Genomic DNA, 20,055 nt, shown 5'->3' with positions numbered 1-20,055 from the left:
GCCTGGGTCCCCGCGGGGTCACAGGCCCTGCCAGGACCCTGCCCCAGCCTGGGCTCCTCTCCCCGCGGGGTCACAGGCGCTGCCAGGACCCTGCCCCAGCCTGGGCTTCCCACGGGGTCGCAGCCTCCTTTGGGCACCCACCTGCTCCAGCGTGGGGTCCTCCACGGGCTGCAGGTGGGGATCTGCTCCACCATGGACCCCCACGGGCTGCAGGTGGGGATCTGCTCCACCACGGACCCCCACGGGCTGCGGGTGGGGATCTGCTCCACCATGGACCCCCACGGGCTGCGGGTGGGGATCTGCTCCACCATGGACCCCCACGGGCTGAGGGGCACAGCCTGCCCCACCGTGGGCTTCACCACGGGCTGCAGGGGAATCTCTGCTCCGGTGCCTGGAGCCCCCCCTGCCCCTCCTGCACTGACCTGGGGGCTGCAGGGATGCTGCTCTCACATATTCACACTCTCTCTCTGGCTGCAGTCATTGAAGTCTTTTCTTTCCCCCCCTCTTAAATGTGTTACCCCAGAGGCGCTACCACCATTGCTGATGGGCTCGGCCTTGGCCAGCGGTGGGTCTGGCTCCATCAGACATGGGGGAAGCTTCTCGCAGCTGCTCACAGAAGCCACCCCTGTGTAGCTCCCACCACTCGCTGCTACCAAAACCTTGCCACACAAATCCAATACACCTCTGAATGTATAAAATATCATGTGAAGAAATCAGATGATTTGTTTTCCTTCAGGTCACAGCAGTTAGCAAAACACGTACAGCAACTGCCCATCTGCCCTGCACAAGAGCTGGGTGCATCTGCAGCCCTGCCCACCTCTCCCATTCCTCACCAGCCACTGCAGCCAAATGCCTGCTGCCAGGTTTTGGCTCCTGTCCCAGTGCGATTATTCAGCATGTGATTTCCTTTCACACACATCCTGCACACATCCTCCTGTGGAACTGAACTCGGACATGCATAACTACTCTTGATACCTGCCATACTTGGAGCCAGGGAATGCAGTCCTACTTGTCCAGCCATTTTATAGGCTTCTCTGGAGTCAGTAAGTTCCTCCATATCCACTGTCACAGATCCATTGCTCTCCACCAGATGCCAGCCTAGTAACCTTTTAAAGCCAAAACCCCCTAACAGTTTCAAATACACTTTCTTTAATATTTGCCTGCATCCTTTCCTCTCTTATACAGAAAATAAAGATATTGCTAGCTCTCCCCCACCCCTGGCCTGGAATATTAATTACAATCTCTCCATCTATCTACTTTTGACAAAAATATACCTGGAGAGTCCAGGCAACACCATGGCCTCACCAAACTATAAAGTAAAAAGCAAACATAGATGCCAAAAGCACTTTATCATTCTATCAAACCAATGTGCCTGGCCAGAGATGAGAAAGACAGAAGAGCAGGCTAATGTCTGTATAGTAGCTAATGTTAGCAATAAATTCACTTTCCTAGAGATATGCACGTATTTGTGTATGTAATGTTATATGAAACCAAAATCTCTCCCAGAGTGTTTTCAAGATACTTGGCATTATCCTATTATAAGCAGGGCTCCAATCTCCAGCTCTTCATGCTGAGCTGAAGGCATGGAGAGTTGCAGCTGCGGTGTGAAAAACTTTGAGACAAGTGGACCAGCTGTACCTTCCCTCTTCTTTCTTCCCCAAACACTTGGTTTTCAAAAGGATTCACCCAAAGTGCTCGCTCTCACCTGACAGCTAATAGGCAATCCACTAACTTCAGCTGAAGATCTGACTCCAAGTATGGAAAGGTTTCTCCATATGCGGGGACTTGAGGGAAGGAGCATTACCACCTCAAAAGAATGCAAGAGACAGTGTGGGAAAGATGATCTAGTCGGAAAGGGAGTTATCTTTCCTTCATGCATGATCCAGTGACTGACATGTCATTAAACCAGCAGTAAGGAACAAATCCTTGTTTTACACCGCACTAGCAGTGGGTGGCAGGATTAGTGGTCAGTTAAAACTATCTACTACCCAAGAAATCACAAAGCGGCCCACAGGCTGCTGTACATTTACTCACCCAGCACTTAGAAACCACATTGCTCTTTCATGACCTGCCAACTCTTGTGTGTGTCAAATTGGCATGGGAATATAAAGTGATCTTTATGAGACAGGGAGCTGCGGAGGGAAAGGGAGAACAAAGAAGCTTCCTTCAAAGCTGTTCTTTAAAATAACTCCAATAGAATAAAAATAAATAAATAAAACCATAAGGCAAAACAGAAATGCTATTGATGAAGAAAACATAGCCCATGGGTCAGTACTCCAGCTACCTCAGTTCCTTTGTCTGCCACATGACTCAAGAAAAGCAACACTGTAGAATGCATTAATTATAACAACCAATTAACACTGCAGCCAACCTAGCTCTGGAATGTCCAACTTTGCAATTTTTAAAGCTCATCTACTTTGGTCAAAAAATCCCTAACCACAAGCTAACCACACCGCCATGCTAGCATGAGTGTGGATGGCAAAGATAACAGCCTTCAACTGTTATTAATATTATTTAGAAACTGCTTCCCCACATCAAATTTCCAGCTAATTCTCTGTGTCTTTTCTTACACATTTCCTTTCCTTCTCCACACAAGCTATCAAATTCAGAACGGTAGCTGAACTGCTGAGAGAAACGGAGGATTTTAAATTGAAATCAAAGAGCAGAATCTCAATCAACTAATTTCTTATGCCCTTGACAGCATGTGGTATGGACAGCTGCAGAAGAATTGCTTAGCCCAGTGAAAAGGAAGACGGGAACTTGGTGTTTATTTGCATTCCTTCATCTCAAATTGAGGCTTTTGGGGGCATTGGCTATTCACTTAAGATGCTGAACTCCTTGTTTTGAACTGCCTCTACAGTTTCAAGGAAGAGCATGATCCCTATAAAAAGCAGCTTCACGTAAGACGGTACCAATCTAGTTGACTAACAAGATGAGAGGATGAAAGGAGGAACGAGGAGCACCTTTCAAGGGAGCAGTCACACACCCACCCCTCTCCTTTGGAGTAGCAGCATATGCCAACGAACAAGCAAAAAACCTCCCACTGGATGGGGGGGGCACCCAAAAGCACAAAGCCTGAGGATATCCTTAGTGAGACCTGCTCATGCTTTACACTACAGTAAAGCAGCTTTTGAGTATAACTCTGTGGTCACAAGCTGTGCAGAAGCAGTCCAGCCTTTTTGAGACCTCAAAGTCGAACAAGGCACTGGCTGATTAAGTCACAGGGAGCAACTTTGCTGCAAAAAAATTGACTCGGAACTGAACACATGGCAAGAAGCAAGACCCCTCGCGGTACCCAGCACAGCTGCCCACCAAAGAAAGCTCCATCACAAAACCAGACACCATAAACCCCAACCCTTCTACGAGGGCTGGACTATGCTGCAATGTAAGGGAGGGCATTTAATTGGGAAATAGCACCACCTGGTGACTCCTGGTACTGAGGGAGAAGGAAATGGCCAACTGGGCCATACTGGGACAGGAAGAAGGAGGAAGGAGCACCGGCTAAGTCGCTCAATGAATTGGGAACCAAGAGCCTGGGTAAGGAAGGAAAGAGGATTGCATGGCATAGTTACAAGGAATAGGCAAGCGGGACAGACAGAGATGGAAAGAAGAGGAGAGCCTGAGACCTTCCCCTGGAAACACGGGCATCTCCCACTGCTGTTACCCCCTTGGGAGCCCTGTGTGACAATGAGTGGTGTGAACGTAGCAAAGGCAGCTGCAAAGGGATGCCATACGCCACACATAAATCACCGTATTAATGAACCAAGAAGGGGGGGGGGGAAACCAACCACACCCAAGTCTGCACAGTATCAGCAATGTTGTATGCCACAGGGGGATGGGGTTTTTATTGTTCATTTTTAGGAGACATATAGCTGTGGGACCTCATAGCGTCACTACCATCCAAACAAGAACCATAATTCCAATTGCCTTCTACTGATCACTGAATCACAGGATCCTCCTGACCAAGGCATAACACAGACCAGCAGGTAAACCTACCCTGACAGACGCCCTGTAAGCGATAAGTCAGTCTATTACCTCAAACTCCACAGTGTGCTCTCCTAACTTCTCATTCCCAACACCTCTGTTCACCTCAATAACCTCTCCCTGCTACTGGCTTGCTGATTTCCCACCTAAGCATCACCACAGACACTTAAGTATGATCACATCCATGTACACCGCTTCATTTTTCAGGTGAGAAGGAGAAACGAGAACCCTGGTTTACCATGGGAAAATTCCTACTGTGGTGCCACACATGGGTGGTGGTCACCACTCATCATCCCCACCACCAACAAAGCAGGAACCAAGAGCAAACAGCACATCTCTCCAGCACATGAAACATCAACAGGCAGGAGCTAAAACCAAAGATGAAGTAAAACAAAGAAAAACTGCAAGCCCTGCTTTAATGCCTATGCAATCTTCTTGACAGTGAGACCCGATTTCGGCAACTCAGATGGTCAGTTTATCTGCTGGACAAATTTTGGGGATTTTTTAACATCTGCTATCTTTTTCCTACCCACTCTATGGCAAAATACACAAGCAGTCATAAAAATCCACTTGATGTACTACTGTTTCCACAGATATATTCCTATTAAAAACAGAGTAAAAATCTGTATGAATAGTATCTGCTTAGGAATCCTGACAATTGGCCCTGGACTTGAAAAATTAAGTAAGGGGTAAGTGTAAGGAAGTAACCTAGAAGTAAGGCACTGTACCTCACATGGTCAATGATAATGACTATTGATTGCAGGGGCTGTTATCTCTATCGGCCATGTGCACACACACCAGCATAATCTGGTTAAATATCATTCATCACCATTGTGCAATGCAGTGATCAGAGAAACTAAATTCAATTTTCAGACGAAATACATAAATATCCTGAGGCTTTTGTAGTTCAGTAAACATGTTAGGCAACATCATCCTGACAAATGTTGGTTTTGAGTACAGTTTGGCAGCAAAAAACGGGATAAACAATTCTGCGTTATTTCCAAACCAAACTCTTTTTCTAAGTGAACCTTCCCCACACATATTTGTAGCAGCTGAAACTTTCAAAATAATGGTATGATGAGGAGGTAATCTTTGACCTGAATTGCTGTTTGACACGAGTTTCTGCTCATACTCCAACATCCTGTCTCCTCCATAGTCAAATCCTATCATTAGGGGCCATAATTTCAAAATGCAGGCTTGTTAGTGTCACTTACTAAAAGGGGGGGATGGGGCGTGGGGGTGGCAGTGTCAGAGATTTGATATAACTGCCCCCACACAGAAGATATTCAAAGTCTTCCAGCCAGTCTGGATTGATAAACCAACCCAAACATTATAGTTTCTTATTACAGAGTGCCTACAAATCCCAACAAAGCAATTTTATTTTACTAAATGAAAGCAGTGGCTCTTATGCAATCAACTCTATGCACATCAGCTAGGTACAGCATTTGAGGAAACTACTCCTGGTGTTGAGTTTACTATTTCAGTAATACAAAAATTGTCCAGCAGTCACCTGGAAAATTTGTGTAAGGGCTGAATTACCTTCAGATTTGCCCATTCAAGCTCAGTAAGCAACTCAATCCAATGTTCAGACATTGCCCTCCCAATTTGTAATTACCTCACCTGCAATTTATTATTGCATTTCATACCAAAAAGGAAGAAAAAAGCCACACACATTATGAGTGCCAATTTAAACACCAGTTGAAAACTTCAGCCCTGGAGGAAAAAAAGCCTGATCCCTTCTCTCTTGCAGCAACAGGCAACAGAGAGGAAGGAGACATCAGAGGGCAGCTATATAAAGACACTTCCCCTAACAAATGGGAACCAGCCCTGTGGCCCCGATCTCTGCTCCAAATTAGCAGAGCCCTAGTACTGGGTATGTCACCTACCGAGACCCAGAGGCAAACAACTCCTAGCCTGTCCACTGGCCAAAGGCGGCCAGACACTAGCAGCCTTCAGTGGTTCAGGGTGCCGTGAGGGTGAGGACAGGGGCTAAGGATTTTGTTCCTGGTTTTGTTGCCCAAAACTCTGCCTCTGCTTATCAGTTCCTTTTAGCTGACACAACAGCCCGGAAAATCAGCAGTCTCTGATGACCATCAAAGGTCTGAGGTACCCTCCTTTATCAGAAGGTGAAGGTTGACCAGCTGCTAATGGCACCTTCTTTATGCATACTTACCACTTGTCAGCCCATCCACAGCCTTTGAAAAGCTGCCTTTGTAGCCTTCCAGATGCGTTAAAAAGCGTGCCTTCCTCCAGGGCAGCAGGTGAGGGGGCAGAGTTGAGATAACATTTGTTATCTACCGTTAAATGTAAATATCATGTAGATAATGTACATCTACATGGACATTAAATGGCACCAAGGAGAGATCTAAAGTCCTTGAAACTGGGGGTTTTCATTTCCTGAATTGATGTGCAGGACTGAGAATGGACAACCAGAGGTTTGCATAAACCTAGATCTGCATTAAGAAATTTTTCACCGAACTATTATGTTTAATTAACTTGGATTAATAGTGATTTCATTTTCATTTCACCTATTGCCTGGATCTAAAGTTTTCCCTAATATAGTAAATGTCAACACTTATTTTAAACAGCATCATATAAAGACTCACCTGGTGCTTTCCCTTCTGTCACCCATGCAAGTAAACCGCAGGGATAACAGCAAGCATAGTATAATAAAACCCAGGGCTGAGTTTTTTATCTGTGGATTTACTGTGTGCTGCTGTCAACCTTCTGAGAGTAAAGCTATCTGCACCAAACAGGCTCATAAATGGAAGACATTATCAGCACAAGGTTGTATCCCTTAAGCAGATGACTTCTTGAGTATATTCACTTCCCTTTGATTTCAGCTGGAATGAAACCCAGCAACTCCTAAAGCTGGTACCACCAATGCTACGAAATTCAACATTTTAGGGAAAAGCCCTTAAAACGAGCAGGAACAGACTTTGTTGCTGTTATTGTCACAGCACCTTCCTCTCTCCACACAAAAATAACTAGGAAGTAAGTATCTAACTTGGAACTGACTGGCAGAAGGAAATTTTTATCCACCTGGCCAATTTTTCTCATCTTCACTCTGAGTCTGTAAACCAGAAATGGTCAAAAGCATACAGACTTCGCAAATCTCAACTGATAAACGTGCTGGGAGCATTTCAAGTGGAATGCTAAACCATGAAGTTCGGTACATTTAAGGACAGCTCAAGGGACAAGAATAGCAGGGGTAGAAGAAGAGTGGATTTGATCTTTCCCCCCAAAGCAGAAAAGACTCAGCCACACAAAAGGAGCTTCTCTTTCCCTCCCTCCCTCCCACTCTGACTTACCCTCTCCATGTTCCTCATTCCCTCCCACTGGTCCTCCACAATGCTCCTCTAATGCTTTCCCTTGTTCTCTCAATTTCAGTCCTCCACTTCCTCCTCCATTAGTTCCTCCAAATCTCCTCTACATCGACTTTTACACCCCTTTTTCTACTGGCCATCACTTAAAATATTCCTGAAAATTTTGGGGGGCTGTAGGGCTACCACTGCCCTTCAACCTTTTTTAATTTGGACTTATTCTATGGGTGCCAAAGGTTTATTCTCTCTCTGCCTTTCTCCACACCAGCGTGAAGGAGAAGGCAAGCCTGGTCACGAAACTCTGGATAAACTTACTACCTGGTCACCATCTTCAAAGAGCCTACCAGATGCTGAAAACCAAGCAGAGGTTAAACTGAGCTTTACCTGCTTTTTATCTGCTTTTAATGTTAAATGACAGGAATCACTCAAGAGCTGCATTATCTCAAATATTTAATTTACATAAACTTTTATCTTTGTCCTCCACACAGCACTGCATTCAGCTGTATATTAAAGTATACACTAAGCTTTAAGCTTGGGATTCAATTTAGCCCATTCGGCAAAGGCTGAATGACATACCCTGATACACTACTGAAGAGGGATTACACCCCAGTGCTTAGAATCAAACAGATGCTTAAGGACACTACTCAAATTAGGGCTTCAGTAACATAATCTTAAATCAGCATTTATGTTACCTGGTTCTATACAACCACAATTTTTGTAACACAAAATGTGCTCCAGTTGCCTGTCTTAATGCCCAGGCATGCACTTATTCTTTTCAAGCACACCCTGAAGGGAAAGAAAAAAGAAAAAAAAATCCGAGGAAACAAAGAGTAAATATCCAAGGACAAAACAACTGACTCTGAAGACTATTCACACTAGCTACCCTCTCCTGCTGGAGTCATAACAGTTGAAGACATTAAATGTGGGGGGCAATGTTTAATTCCTTCATTGACATTCAAGCAAACTAAGACAAAAATAAAGTCCAGCTTTCCTTGAATTTTCCACAAGAGTGGTATCGTCCAAAAAAAGAAAAATGCTGACTTAAGGGATAATGCAAGAAAAAAAAACAAAAAACAAACATGTAACACATTCAAGGACTGAGTATCCTAAAAATAAGGTTGCCTGCATAGTATTGCAAAGATTGAAGTCAGCATGGATTATGCGCCATGAAGGACTTCCGGCCTAAATGTGGTTGGAAGCTTCCTGTTCATATTAGCTTTAATAAGATATATTGCAAGTGTTGATGCTGGGACTCTTAAAATAGACGTACATGTATTTAGTACACCAAGGAAGAAAAAGCTATCATGGGCTTCCTATTCAATAATGGGAATCTGTTCTTTCTAATTTCCCAAATCCCTCCAGGAACTAACCAACTGCCAGATTTACCCAGCCACAAAGTGGAAGAGTGCCTTTACAGGCTGCTGTGTATATCCATCAGTGAAAGGGTTGCTTTTTTTAAACTAACAAAGATTGCCTTAAGGAAACATACGTAGTATTTGCTTCCACAGACAGCAGAAGCTGCTTGAGATTAAAATTGTGACTGTGCATGGACAAACACCTCAAATTTTTCAGCTGTAATATGTTTCTAACTCCTAAACTACCAACCACAACAATAATGTACTTTCTCTCCCTTAAATCAAACAGTTAAAAAAGAATTAAAATCCCAAGAGCCAAGCTGAGCCTTGGTGTGACTCCACACCATATTCAAGGGAGTCCTCTCACCAATGCTGTTCACACCAGTCTTTGGGAAGCTGTAAGACCTACTACAGCTTCTCTGTGTTGGCACACACCAGATGTTGGCCAAATCTCTAAGGATTCCTCTTCTGCCGCTGAATTCCCAGCATCAGCCTCACAAACAAGAAATGGACACATCTGGAGAAGGCAACCCTGGAGACAAGGTACCAGCTACTGATTACAAGCCTAAGACAGAGAAGGTTAAAGCTTCTCTAATGCACAGTATTAGCTCACAGGTCACCAGTGAGCATGGGAGGACACATCTCATCGCTCAGCAGCACAGCTTTGCTGATGAACCATTAGATCCTGCTGACGCTTACTAAGTTTTGTTTGCTGCAGAATGAAATGAGCCAAAAAATTTGCTTTTTTTCAAAATTAAACCCACTTTAGGAACCTCTTCTATCTCACTTTGGTTCTGTAGACAGGCTTTAAAGTAAAGGAAAATCTGCCTCAGAGGGTCCCTAGCTGTAGGTGAATTCTTGCAAGAGGCTGATAATTGTTTTAAAAGACTGCCCTTACAGTTTTTTATAGTCCCCTGCAGCTGTGCCCAGCAGAGGCTGACCCGTCCAGTCGGGACACCCAGTGACGTCTGCAGCATCCTGTCGCTCTGCTGACAAAGGAGGAAACAATAACTCAGGGACACAAAGTATTTAGTAGCTGGATTTCTTGCACATGTACTTCCACACGTTGCCCAAAAAAGAACATACTCTGTCCAAAACAAAAAGTGCAAAACCATAACTGCTCTATCCTCTCCAAGAAATATGAAAACCACACACTAACTAGCATTTATGTTTAAAAATAGTCAAGTGAAAATAAACGGTGCTTGTTCCACTGCCTGTTGTTTTCGGGAGCAGCCCTGCAAGGCTGGAGACTGTAAATCAAACCATTGGCATTTGCTTACACAAGGCCATGCTCCGAGCTGGCCTCCCATCCACCTCCTCTGTCAGCTTTCTAAAGCTTGGATTTGTCTCCTTGCAGTGGCATTCAAAACCACATGTGTCCACGGGAAGGTTGTACAAGACGTTTCAGAAGAAAACTGAACCATGTCCCTTCCCTGGTACATTACAAGTTGAGATGGAATTTAAAAAGTTTCCTTTCACCTTGACCCTTACACCATTACCCAGCCTCTACCAGGTAATGTAACTAGAAGAAAAACATCTCTGTGAGAATAAAAACATCTTTTACTCTCGTTTACTTCAGGTGTGCGTGCCCCATGGAGCTCCCATGTACCTCCTAGCGAAGGGCTGCAGTTGTACTCACACGAGCTGCCCCTAGGCTGCAAATGCGAGGCGGTGGGGGGCATGATGAGCCCCGACAAGGAGCAGAGCACTGAAGGCTTGCTCTACTCCGTCCAAAAAGCGTGGGATGATCTAACCCATCAGTGTGATTAGCGCTGGATGGAGGCAGGATTATTATTTTTTAATATTTTATAATGCAGCCAATTATCCAAAGGAAGTGGAGAGGAAAAAATAAACCAGCTTAAGTCCGCTGTAAAGGTTAGTAGGCAAAGCATTTAGAAACCCACAGCCAGCAGCTCTGGCCATGCCTGGGGGGCTGTGTGCTACCCTACAGCCCCCTGTGCCAGCTGCTGGGTCCGGCTCACCCACGGGGCTGCAGAGCTGTGGGAGCAGCTGAAGGCACAAGCCAGAGCAGGAAGCACTCGGCTACCAGCCTGCGTGCCAGCATCCACGGCACGTGTGAGCAAACCAGGGGCAGAAGAGGGAATAGATACTTACTGAACTGACATGCACTGCCAGCTCTGGAGACGCCAAACGACTGTTGGCCTGAAAACTAGACTCTTGGTGCTCCCAGCTTTACAGATGAGCTTTATAAAAGGAGACCAACCCTGAGAAAGACTGAAACAAACACCTGATGGGCATGCTATCTAATTTAGCCAGGCAAATGCCTTGTTCCCTTTGATATCAGGATACAGCAGACTAGACCAGATGAACCCACCCAGTTTCCCCATCACCTTTCCTGACCCTTTTGGAGGGTACCTCTGGATATCCATCCATGTGTTGGGCATTCAGCTGGCCCCAGATATAGTTTGAGGAAAACATGAGCTGAGGAAGCCCCAAACCTCCAGATGGAGATGATGGCAAGGCGGTCGAACCACAACTCCAAACTACAAGCCTCTCATCAATGGAGGTTGATGAACCACTGAAGCTGAGAAGAAACAGGTTGCCCTGCACTCAACAGCTTGTTTTCTGAGGCAGCAGCTGAACTACGAGGAAGGTGGGGTCAACAGTGTGAACCTGCTAAAGCCAGCTCTGTTCCATTTCAAGGCACCTCTCGTCGTCCCCCTCAAAACCAAGGCATAGGAAGCTAAGGAAATGGTGCCTGCCTGCCCTGATCTCCTCTGCACAGGGTGCAGCCAGAAAATACATGATCAACAACAGTCCCTGGGGGGTCTAACTAACCTGAAGAACAGGCAAATGGCACTTGGAAGAGGGAGCAGAAGGGAGGTGTTTGAGAGCAACCGGAGCAGAGATGTGGCTCCAGCCTCTCTGTACATGCTTCTCACACCAAGGCATTAGCTTGAGAAATTTTAGAAAGAATACGTCTCTCCAGCCTGTACACTTGCACTCTGCAGCACCCACACACCCAGCTCAGACACAACCCAACACCAGCAAAATTTATGAGCGCTGTAATTTATAAACATCACTGTATGCAAAATCCCTGCAGGTTCAGAGGCCTTCACCCATGAGCAGCTCAGCTAACGCCTATTTTGCTCCCCACTTCCTTTAACTGCAACACACCCTATCCATAAGGCAAATTAACACTTTAGAAACAAGCTGTACCATCAACCAGAGTCTCAGAAAACATACTTTAAATGTAAATAAAAAATGGCCTTTTAATATGCTTTGACCTAAGCCAGTTAAAAGTACTTGTCCGATGAGAGTGAGAGGCTTTTTCTTCTCCCCACACATTTCTCACATGCAGAGTTTCTGGTTGCTTCACACAGTCTGCCTCAGCACTACTTCACTGGGTAGGGCTAAAACTGCATTCATCCTCGTTAAAAAAAAAAAAGAGAGAGTTTATTACCCATTCAACTTCCTAATTTCGGTAGAAAGAATTTACTGAGTTCTCAGAATTACCGTGAAACAAGGTTTCTCAATTTTTCAGCCAATACTAAGAAATCAAAAAGAAGCGCTGGGGAAACATAAAAAAAAAGCCCCGACTGATAACAATATAAACAAAGCAATAAATACAATTTCAGAGACAGTATAACTACAGACTGCATATGATTTCTGGATGACAGCCACAGCATAGTCTCATTCAACAGGCAAGTTATAAGCAGTGGATGGGAGCAGAGAGCTGGTTACCAGCGGACCTGAGCCGATCACGTGCAGCAGCAGGCACCAGCCATGGGGTATTCTCTTGCTGCCCAGTCCGTTTGCAGCAGCAAGCTTCCCCTTCAGAGGCTTTGCAGCTTCTGAAAGTAAAATCTGCCCCGAGTCTTGCCTTCTGCTGCCTCAGAAATCCACTATAGTTGTGCTGCTGGAAACGAAAGCAAAATGTGGCCTCCGCACTCATCTTTTCCTAGAAGGATGTTCCAGTCAACCCAGCCTACTCACTTTCTAAGCAATCCCACACAAAACTTTTGGAAGATATGAGTAAATAAAGTTTTGCAGATACATCAGGAAAGCAGTAAGGCCAAGGTCAATATGAAATCCTGAATTCTGTTAAATTCTGAGAAATTATTTACCTACATATTAAATATCTACTACATCACAAAAATCTGATCGTAGCCATTTAAACATAAATTAATAGGAAAAAGCTAGTTTAGGCTTCTGAACATACTTGTTTACTGATACAAGAGAAAAGGCATTTCTCACTTGGTATGTAACTGGATTTTTATGCAATATTTAAAAAAAAAAAAAATCCAACCCCAAATCACCAGCCCCAGTCTCCTTCAGCATCCTGGTAGACTGTTCTTTTGAATGGCAAAGCAGAGCAATGGCATACAGAAGTGCTATATGCACACATGCAGTGCAAACCAGAGCACTCTTCACCAAGGAAGAATACAAGGAAAGCCATTTCCCAAGGAAATGAGGCATATGTAGTCACACTAACTGCGTGTCTGGCTGTCTGCCTTTCAGTTCCTTGTGAACTTAAAATCATCGTCCAGTTTTACATGTGATTTCATGTTTCACTACAATGCAAAGAAATAAGTGGCTAGGAAAGAGACACAGAGGAGGGCTCCTTTGATGGAAAGGCTGCAATGATGGACACTTCACACCAGTGACTCCACAAGACAGGCAGCCATGCAAAGTCATGATTCAAAAATTTCCCTCATGATAGTAATTCATGGTTTATTATGTAAACAAGTAACTCTAAGTAGATTACGAAGAACAATTAACAAGGAAGGGGGGAAAAAAAGATCACTTGTCAGTCTCTCTTCTTCTCTCAGACGACTATTTTGTGGACAAAATTTTAGAAGGCATACATCTACTTCATCAGTACAATCTTCTCACAACCACCTTTGCTGTCTGCACTACTTTGGTCCCTCTTGTTCTGTTTTAGGCTACAGCACTGTAGCTACTGATGTACGCACAGCTTCTGCACTTGTGTAGTGTTACTGTCTTCAGCAGGAGGCTCACCTCAACATGTAGACCCCCTTGCACGTATCTAGTGAGAGGAAAGTTCCTTAACTGGTACAAGCCATCCAGGGGTGCATTTTTAACAGCAGTGCTCCTATTTGGGTCGGGACATCTAGGCACTAAGAGCATGAATAGCAACAAACATTTTAGAGTCAAAAGAGAAATAAAATTGTTGGTTTTTATTAACACCAACGCAAACTATAACACTCTCAGTCATACACGTTCAGTATAATAGCTACCCAGAGAAGAAGAGTGGGTACTTCAGCTTTGCACCAAAAGGTCTGACACACGCATGTGCTCTGCTACAGGGATTTGTTCTCCATCCAGCAGAATCCAGAGCTTTACATTATCACAACATGAAGAAAAGAAAACCAGAGAGATTTTCTCCTTGAGAAAACTATTATCACGTTCCCAATTACTCTGAACGTCAAACAATTCTGAGCTCAGTTCCACAGCCTACACATGCAGACGCTGCCCACCGAGGTGGCATGACATTGTCAAAGGTAATAAACTGTTCTCCATACATAGCAAATGGGATTCAGTTGTGGAGAAACTCCTGAGGAAACCTCCTCTGCCAAAGAGGAATCGTCACTCCTTTTACAAACGTAGGCTTACCAACCTCAGACTGTATTTTCAGACTACATGCTAACAGGACACATGCCAGCAAGTGACTTCTTATGAGCAAGAAAATGGAAACACAAACAGGAGGCTAAAGAAACAAAGCCTCAGACAAGGACGATGTAGGCAGTACGTTTGGAAAAAACTTTCTGCAGTTAAGAGCAGTTAAGCTCTGGGACGTAACTCTGGAGAGAAGATAAATTTTCATCATGAGTTTTTTTAAGAACAGGTGAGACATACATCAGTAAAGTTATAAGAGGAGCTTTAGGGCCAAGGGATGACAGCTGAGCCTTTTCCAGTACTACCTTCTTTGGTCCTAGGATGGACAGTCACAACACAAAAATGTAATAAACAAAAAACAAAAGGAAAGGAGTAATGGAGGTCACTTTAGATGGTAGTTAGCAAGCCACCTCCCAAAGTCTCTCTGAAGGACCGTCAAAGTTTCCTCAGGAAGCAACAAAGACAAGAAACTTTGCCTTAGTCCGAAATCTGGCAATCTCTTCTGCGGTTGCCACACACAATTATGTCAGGACTTGGCAGAGAGTTGTAAATCGCTCCTCCAGCTTGCATAAAGAAAAATGTCAGGAGCCAAGGCACATGGTACTCAACGGCACAGCCAGATTAGGAAACCTGGCAGCTGCACACATTTCGGCACTCAGAAACACACCAGTCCCCCTTTGCCCTTCTCTCCTTCACCCCCTCAGCACAGAGACATCACGCAAGTCAAATGGGAGCTGCACTTCGTTTCACTGCATAAACTGAGCTGCAGCTCAAACATGCTTAGCCCTAGATGCAGGTGGCCTCAGCACAGGGACAACTGGTGTGAACAAACAACAGACCGGACTGAGAGACCAGGAAGAGTTTGGGGTGACAAGCCAGGACTTGGAGCTGATGTTCAAGTGCACTTAAAAAGACGAACACCCTCCACGTCCAGGTAACTCACTGCCCAGCAGCAATAATTTACTGGGGGAAGTAGTTTAGGAGCAGGCTTGAGGCCACTTGCATGGCAACATACTCAAGAGAGCTATTGAAGTTGTACCTCCACAGCTCTTGCACCTGAGGCTGTGAGGCACTGAACAATCAGGCAGGCATCCCATTCCTGCCAGCCCAGCAGCAAACTGTACCCACCTCTCCTCAGGGAGCACTGCCTTCTCAAATTCATGAATAGCAAAGCTCTGCCATCAACAACGCTGTCTTCCAAACTGACTCACACCTGGCCTTGAGTTGCCACAGATTTCCTCCCTGTCCTCCTCTTGCTGGCCACTTCCTTGCCTACAAACCCTACCACCATCCTCTTGTTGTGCAGTAATCCAGGCTGCTCCAAATCGTTCCCATCACACCCACAGACAGCTTTAAAAACCCCAAGATTCTCTGGAGGAGGAGGAAGTGAAATGCAGATACCCAAACCCCAGGTTTTTTAGATTTATGCTACAAATCACAGGCCAGGTTCCCTCCTGGCAATGAGGGGTTTCATCCAAGAGCCAGTAACTTACTCCCCATCCCTGCTGCAATGGCTCCAGGCCAAACACTGGCCCTGGAGTACTGCACTAGCTTATAGGGCTGGCAGCATGAAGCACAGCTCTGTTTTCTCTATCCCCCTCTCCTCACCCTCCCATCCAGACCCTCTACAGCCAAACAGGGCTTCAGGGCTTGTGGAGAAGCTGGCTTTGCAATCATTGTGCCAGCTGCAATTTTTCCCCATTGGGGAATTCTGAGCTGGCAGAAACAGCCCAAATCCAGGCCCCTTTGCACAGCTGAGGGGCACAGACCATCAGTGATCCTCCCGTCTGATTTCGAGGTGCAGCCTACTAGGGCTTTGTTCAGAAGTGGAGAGGGATACAGGTTTACAAACCAATTTAATCCCTACTTATGACAAGGATAGGAACTCCCCTCGGGACCTGGACACGCCAGACCTGGCTGATTATCAGGGGACCTTCTAGATACAGCACAGATTAACCTACCAGGTCCAGGACCTACCGAAAAGACAACTGTTAAGATTCCTTTTGGTAGATCTGAAAACGTATTTTTGAGTTGCCATCTAGCTTTCAAGCAGATCAGAAGATTAATGCCTGCACTTGTTCACATGGACAGTTTCCCTGTTCTGGAAACCTGTCTGAACTTACTGAGGGGATTCGTCATATGAAGGATTCCTCTCTTTCGGGAAAAGTGTATCAACCTTCACGGTAAATGAGATGTCTATGATCAGAAGTAGATGGTTTTCTAGGATTATACCCTATTAAAACTCAGGAAAGAACATCTCACTAACTGCTAAGTGACTGTAACTACAGACACATCTTCCTACGTATTCCCACTGCCACCCTATCATTTTAACCAATCTACAGAGTAATTGCACACTCCTAGTAACATGGAGCTGCTTTGTAAGTTTCTTTTCCTGTCTTAAAAGTAAACAATTGCCTTGCAAAACCTCCAGTACATTTTAATGTTACAAAACAGCAATAAGTAATAGGCAAGAGGAATGTCATCCCACAAGACATTTCATTTCCATAAAATTACAGGATTTTCTGCTGGGGAAGAAAAAATAAAAGACATACCCACATATTCTACCACAGACTCCTCACATTTGTATAAACCATATTTATTTTGCCTCTATGCCATTTTAAAAGTCAAAGGTAGGAATTCTAACCAGGAAAGGAGGAATGGTCACCACTAAATACTTTGAACTCCCCAGTGCCCTGGCACTACGTCCTGGCACTTACTCCAGGCAAGGTACTCACTCCTGCTGGGGCAAGCGTCAACACAAACCAGGACTGGAGTGCCTGCATCTGTTTGGTTTATAAATGTTGGACTCACTTGCAGTGTGTGAACAAGAATCCACTCTAAAACGCCTTCAGTCACGCACCTTTTCTCAACGTTTATGGAGACACAGACCTAAAAGCAGCCTAACTCGCATCGCAAACATTTGAGATGTTTGATTTAAAAAAAACCAAACAAACCAAACAAACAAAAAACCAAACCAAAACAACGGCTAAGTAGCGGTGCTCTGCTAGTAACTGTCAGAAGCGGCGGCTCTGCTCTCCCGGCCGTGTTTGTAGCAGCTCGGCGAGGCGTCTTGCTGTAGCTCCCTGCGAGCAGGGCAGCGCGGGGCCAGCGGAGCCAAACTGCAAAGCTAAGCACATTGCTGCTCCAGATGGGAAACGCGCACACGGGTTCGCCAAAAGCAAAAGAAGAAAAAAAAAAAAAAAACAAACCACCAAAAACACAATGGCAAAAAGGACATTCCCGTAAGGAGGCGAGCGAAAGAAGCTCTGAATAAACCCAGGCAAGTCACGAAACAAAGCACCGACAGAGCACGTCGGTGCCACGGGGCCGAGGCGCCCGGCAGAAGATGCCAGCCCAAATCCCGTCGCTCGCTCCCCCCGCCTCGCTGCCCACCATCGCTGCAGGGGCTCGGCGAGCCCGAAGTGACCAAACCCGACAGCCTGCCGGGCGGGGGGCGGCCGGCAAACCCCGCCCGGGCGCCGTTCGGGGCTCGGGCACCGGAGGGCCACCGGCCACGGGGCCGCCCCCGGCTTGGGAAGCGCGGGGGGGAGGCGTCCCCAAAGAGAGCCCCTCACCCCTCGCGCCCCCCCCCCCCCCCCGCTTGAAAAAAGTTCTGAAACAAGGCAAAACCTGATCAGAACACCCCACCGGAGCCTCCCCGCAGGCCGGTGCGCGGCTGCCAAGTCCCGGCGGGGGGGGGGGGGGGGGGGGCGCTGCGGCCAAGCCCGGGACGGGGAGACGCGGCGCCCGCCGGGGGTGAGGGGGGGGCGGCTGGACCCGTTCCCCCCCTTAGCCAGTCCCCCGTCTCTCTCAGCCCCCACCTGCGGGGTGGGAAAGAAAGGGGGAAGGCGCCCCCCCGCTCCCCTCTACTCACTCCAAGCAGACACACTTTCAGCTCGCGTATCGCCATCATCTGCCCGGGACCCGGCCGCTCCGCATCCCCCAGCCCGCCGCCGCCGCTCCGCACTGCCCCGCCGCGGCGCGGCACAGCACCCGCCGGGGCCGCCCCCGCCGCCGGTCACATGCGCCCGGCCCCGCCTCGCCGCCGCCCGCAGCCCCCCGCGTCCCGCCTGCGAGAGGGCCGGGGCGGGCACGGTGGCCGTAGGGCTGGAGGAGGGCGGGGAGTGTGCTGGCCTCGGTGCGGGAGTTGGGCTGCTTCGGTTAGGAACGATCTGAATCCGTCTGCCCGTCCAGTGGGGGGTTGTTTTGGTTTGACTTCCTATGTGCAGAAAACGTTTAAAAGAGTAACTCCGTTTGTACCCAGTTCTGGTAATACGGACCCTTTTTCGATTAGAACAAGCCGGCCTCAGGTTGGTAGCAGGGCTGCACCCCACACGTCAAAAAGTTGCACTGAACACTGCATCGTGGCTGATGTTAGGACCAGTCCACCGAAATCAGCGAGGTGGGTTTGTAGCCACTCTTCTGCTCTTGGTAGCCAAAATCCTAGAATTAATGGGGAAGAGTTGCATGCCGTAACCCCCGCAAAGGACAAGAGTGTCATTTGCCAGGGATTTTAAATTATAGCTTCTGTTCTATAGTTTTATTTTCATTTTTTTTCAGTAATCTATCTGGTAGAATTGCTAAGAAGAAATGAAGGAAATCTTCATTAGTCATTGTGAGATTACTGCCACGTCATTAGGAGCTTCCTGGCAATAAACTCTTGTGGTGTTCATTATGTCACTAACTATTTCCACATGGGGTCCCACACTCGCATTGATAGGCTGGAAGATGTTTGCACTCTTCCAGAGCTCCAGAATCCTAGGCCAAGGAAATGTTTGGAGCAGAGAAGTTGTTATCCCCAAGGAGGAAAACACAAAGCATTTCTAGTGGAGTATTACAGCCTGTCAGGGGAGAGAGTATTAACAGCAGGAGATCAGAGGAGAGAATCATCAGAGAGATGCTTGTGATTAAATTAAGCTTTTCTTTTTTCAGGAGAACTTAGCAAAGAGAAGCAAAACACATCAGGTTTTCAGACAACCAATGTTAGGATTCTGTCTGCTCACTGGCTTTCCACAAGGATGCATTATACAATAAAGTTTTTCAATAAGCAAATAAGATACACTCACTAACACAGAACAATTACAGTTTGCACTCATAGCACAACTAAGTTCAAGCAGCTTGACATTTCAGTCAGTAATTTATTCTACAAATCAACAGCAGGTGAATTTTTAAGGTTTTACACCATCCTACTCCAGCCTTTCTTTCAGTTTTAAGTCTGAGTTGAATGTTGCTCCTCTGACTTGGATTCAGACTTTTCCACTGTTGAGGGACTGAGATTCTGAGATTCACAGATGGTGTTATGGTTCAGGATCACCTTTCCATAAATTCTTCTCTCTTTTTTTTTTTTTTTTTTCTTTTTTTTTCTGGTCACATCTTCAAACAGAAGTCATCTCTCCCTTTTCTTTGGTTGAGAATTTGTAATTTTTGATGTGTGGGAATTTTTGCTTATTGTACATGTGAAAGAGTTACATTAGATTCTAATCAAATCTGCATTAGATTGTGGATTACAGAAAGAGACTGAGAAGTGGCATGCTATGTTCAAAGCTGTTCAGTGCTGCAAGCACGGCTTGAGTGTTTGTCCATAGGTGCGCTGGGATTAACCTGCAATGATGTAATGGCAATGGCAGCATCCATAGAGCAGGTTAATGCACTTTACTGCATGTGCATTGACTCTGCAGCTTTAACCGAGGTGCCTTAACATTCTAAAGCCTCTCAATGCCGACGTGCACTAGAGTACAATTAATAGAGTTCCAGTCTGGGAGAGCACTTGCTTAAGCCTATCCATTTTTGAG

The 20,055-nt window shown here is 46.0% G+C and overlaps 1 protein-coding gene across 2 annotated transcripts in view; it reads right to left on the bottom strand.

Annotated features, from left to right (window-relative positions):
* Positions 1-18,293, bottom strand: part of RAB31 (RAB31, member RAS oncogene family) — a 67,772-nt gene extending 49,479 nt beyond the window's left edge. The window contains exon 1 of one of the 2 annotated variants that reach the window (XM_056331741.1): positions 18,138-18,293. In XM_056331741.1, coding sequence (XP_056187716.1) covers positions 18,138-18,176 — 39 coding nt within the window. In that variant the 5' untranslated portion in view covers positions 18,177-18,293. The remainder of the gene's footprint in view (positions 1-18,137) is intronic. The other variant, XM_056331742.1, reaches the window with a different exon arrangement.
* Positions 18,294-20,055: the final 1,762 nt, after the last annotated feature.

Source organism: Falco biarmicus, chromosome 3 (genome assembly GCF_023638135.1).
Source record: "Falco biarmicus isolate bFalBia1 chromosome 3, bFalBia1.pri, whole genome shotgun sequence".
Taxonomy (NCBI): domain Eukaryota; kingdom Metazoa; phylum Chordata; class Aves; order Falconiformes; family Falconidae; genus Falco; species Falco biarmicus.
Note: the sequence above shows the minus strand (reverse complement) of the source record. Positions and strands in the feature narration are given on the sequence as shown.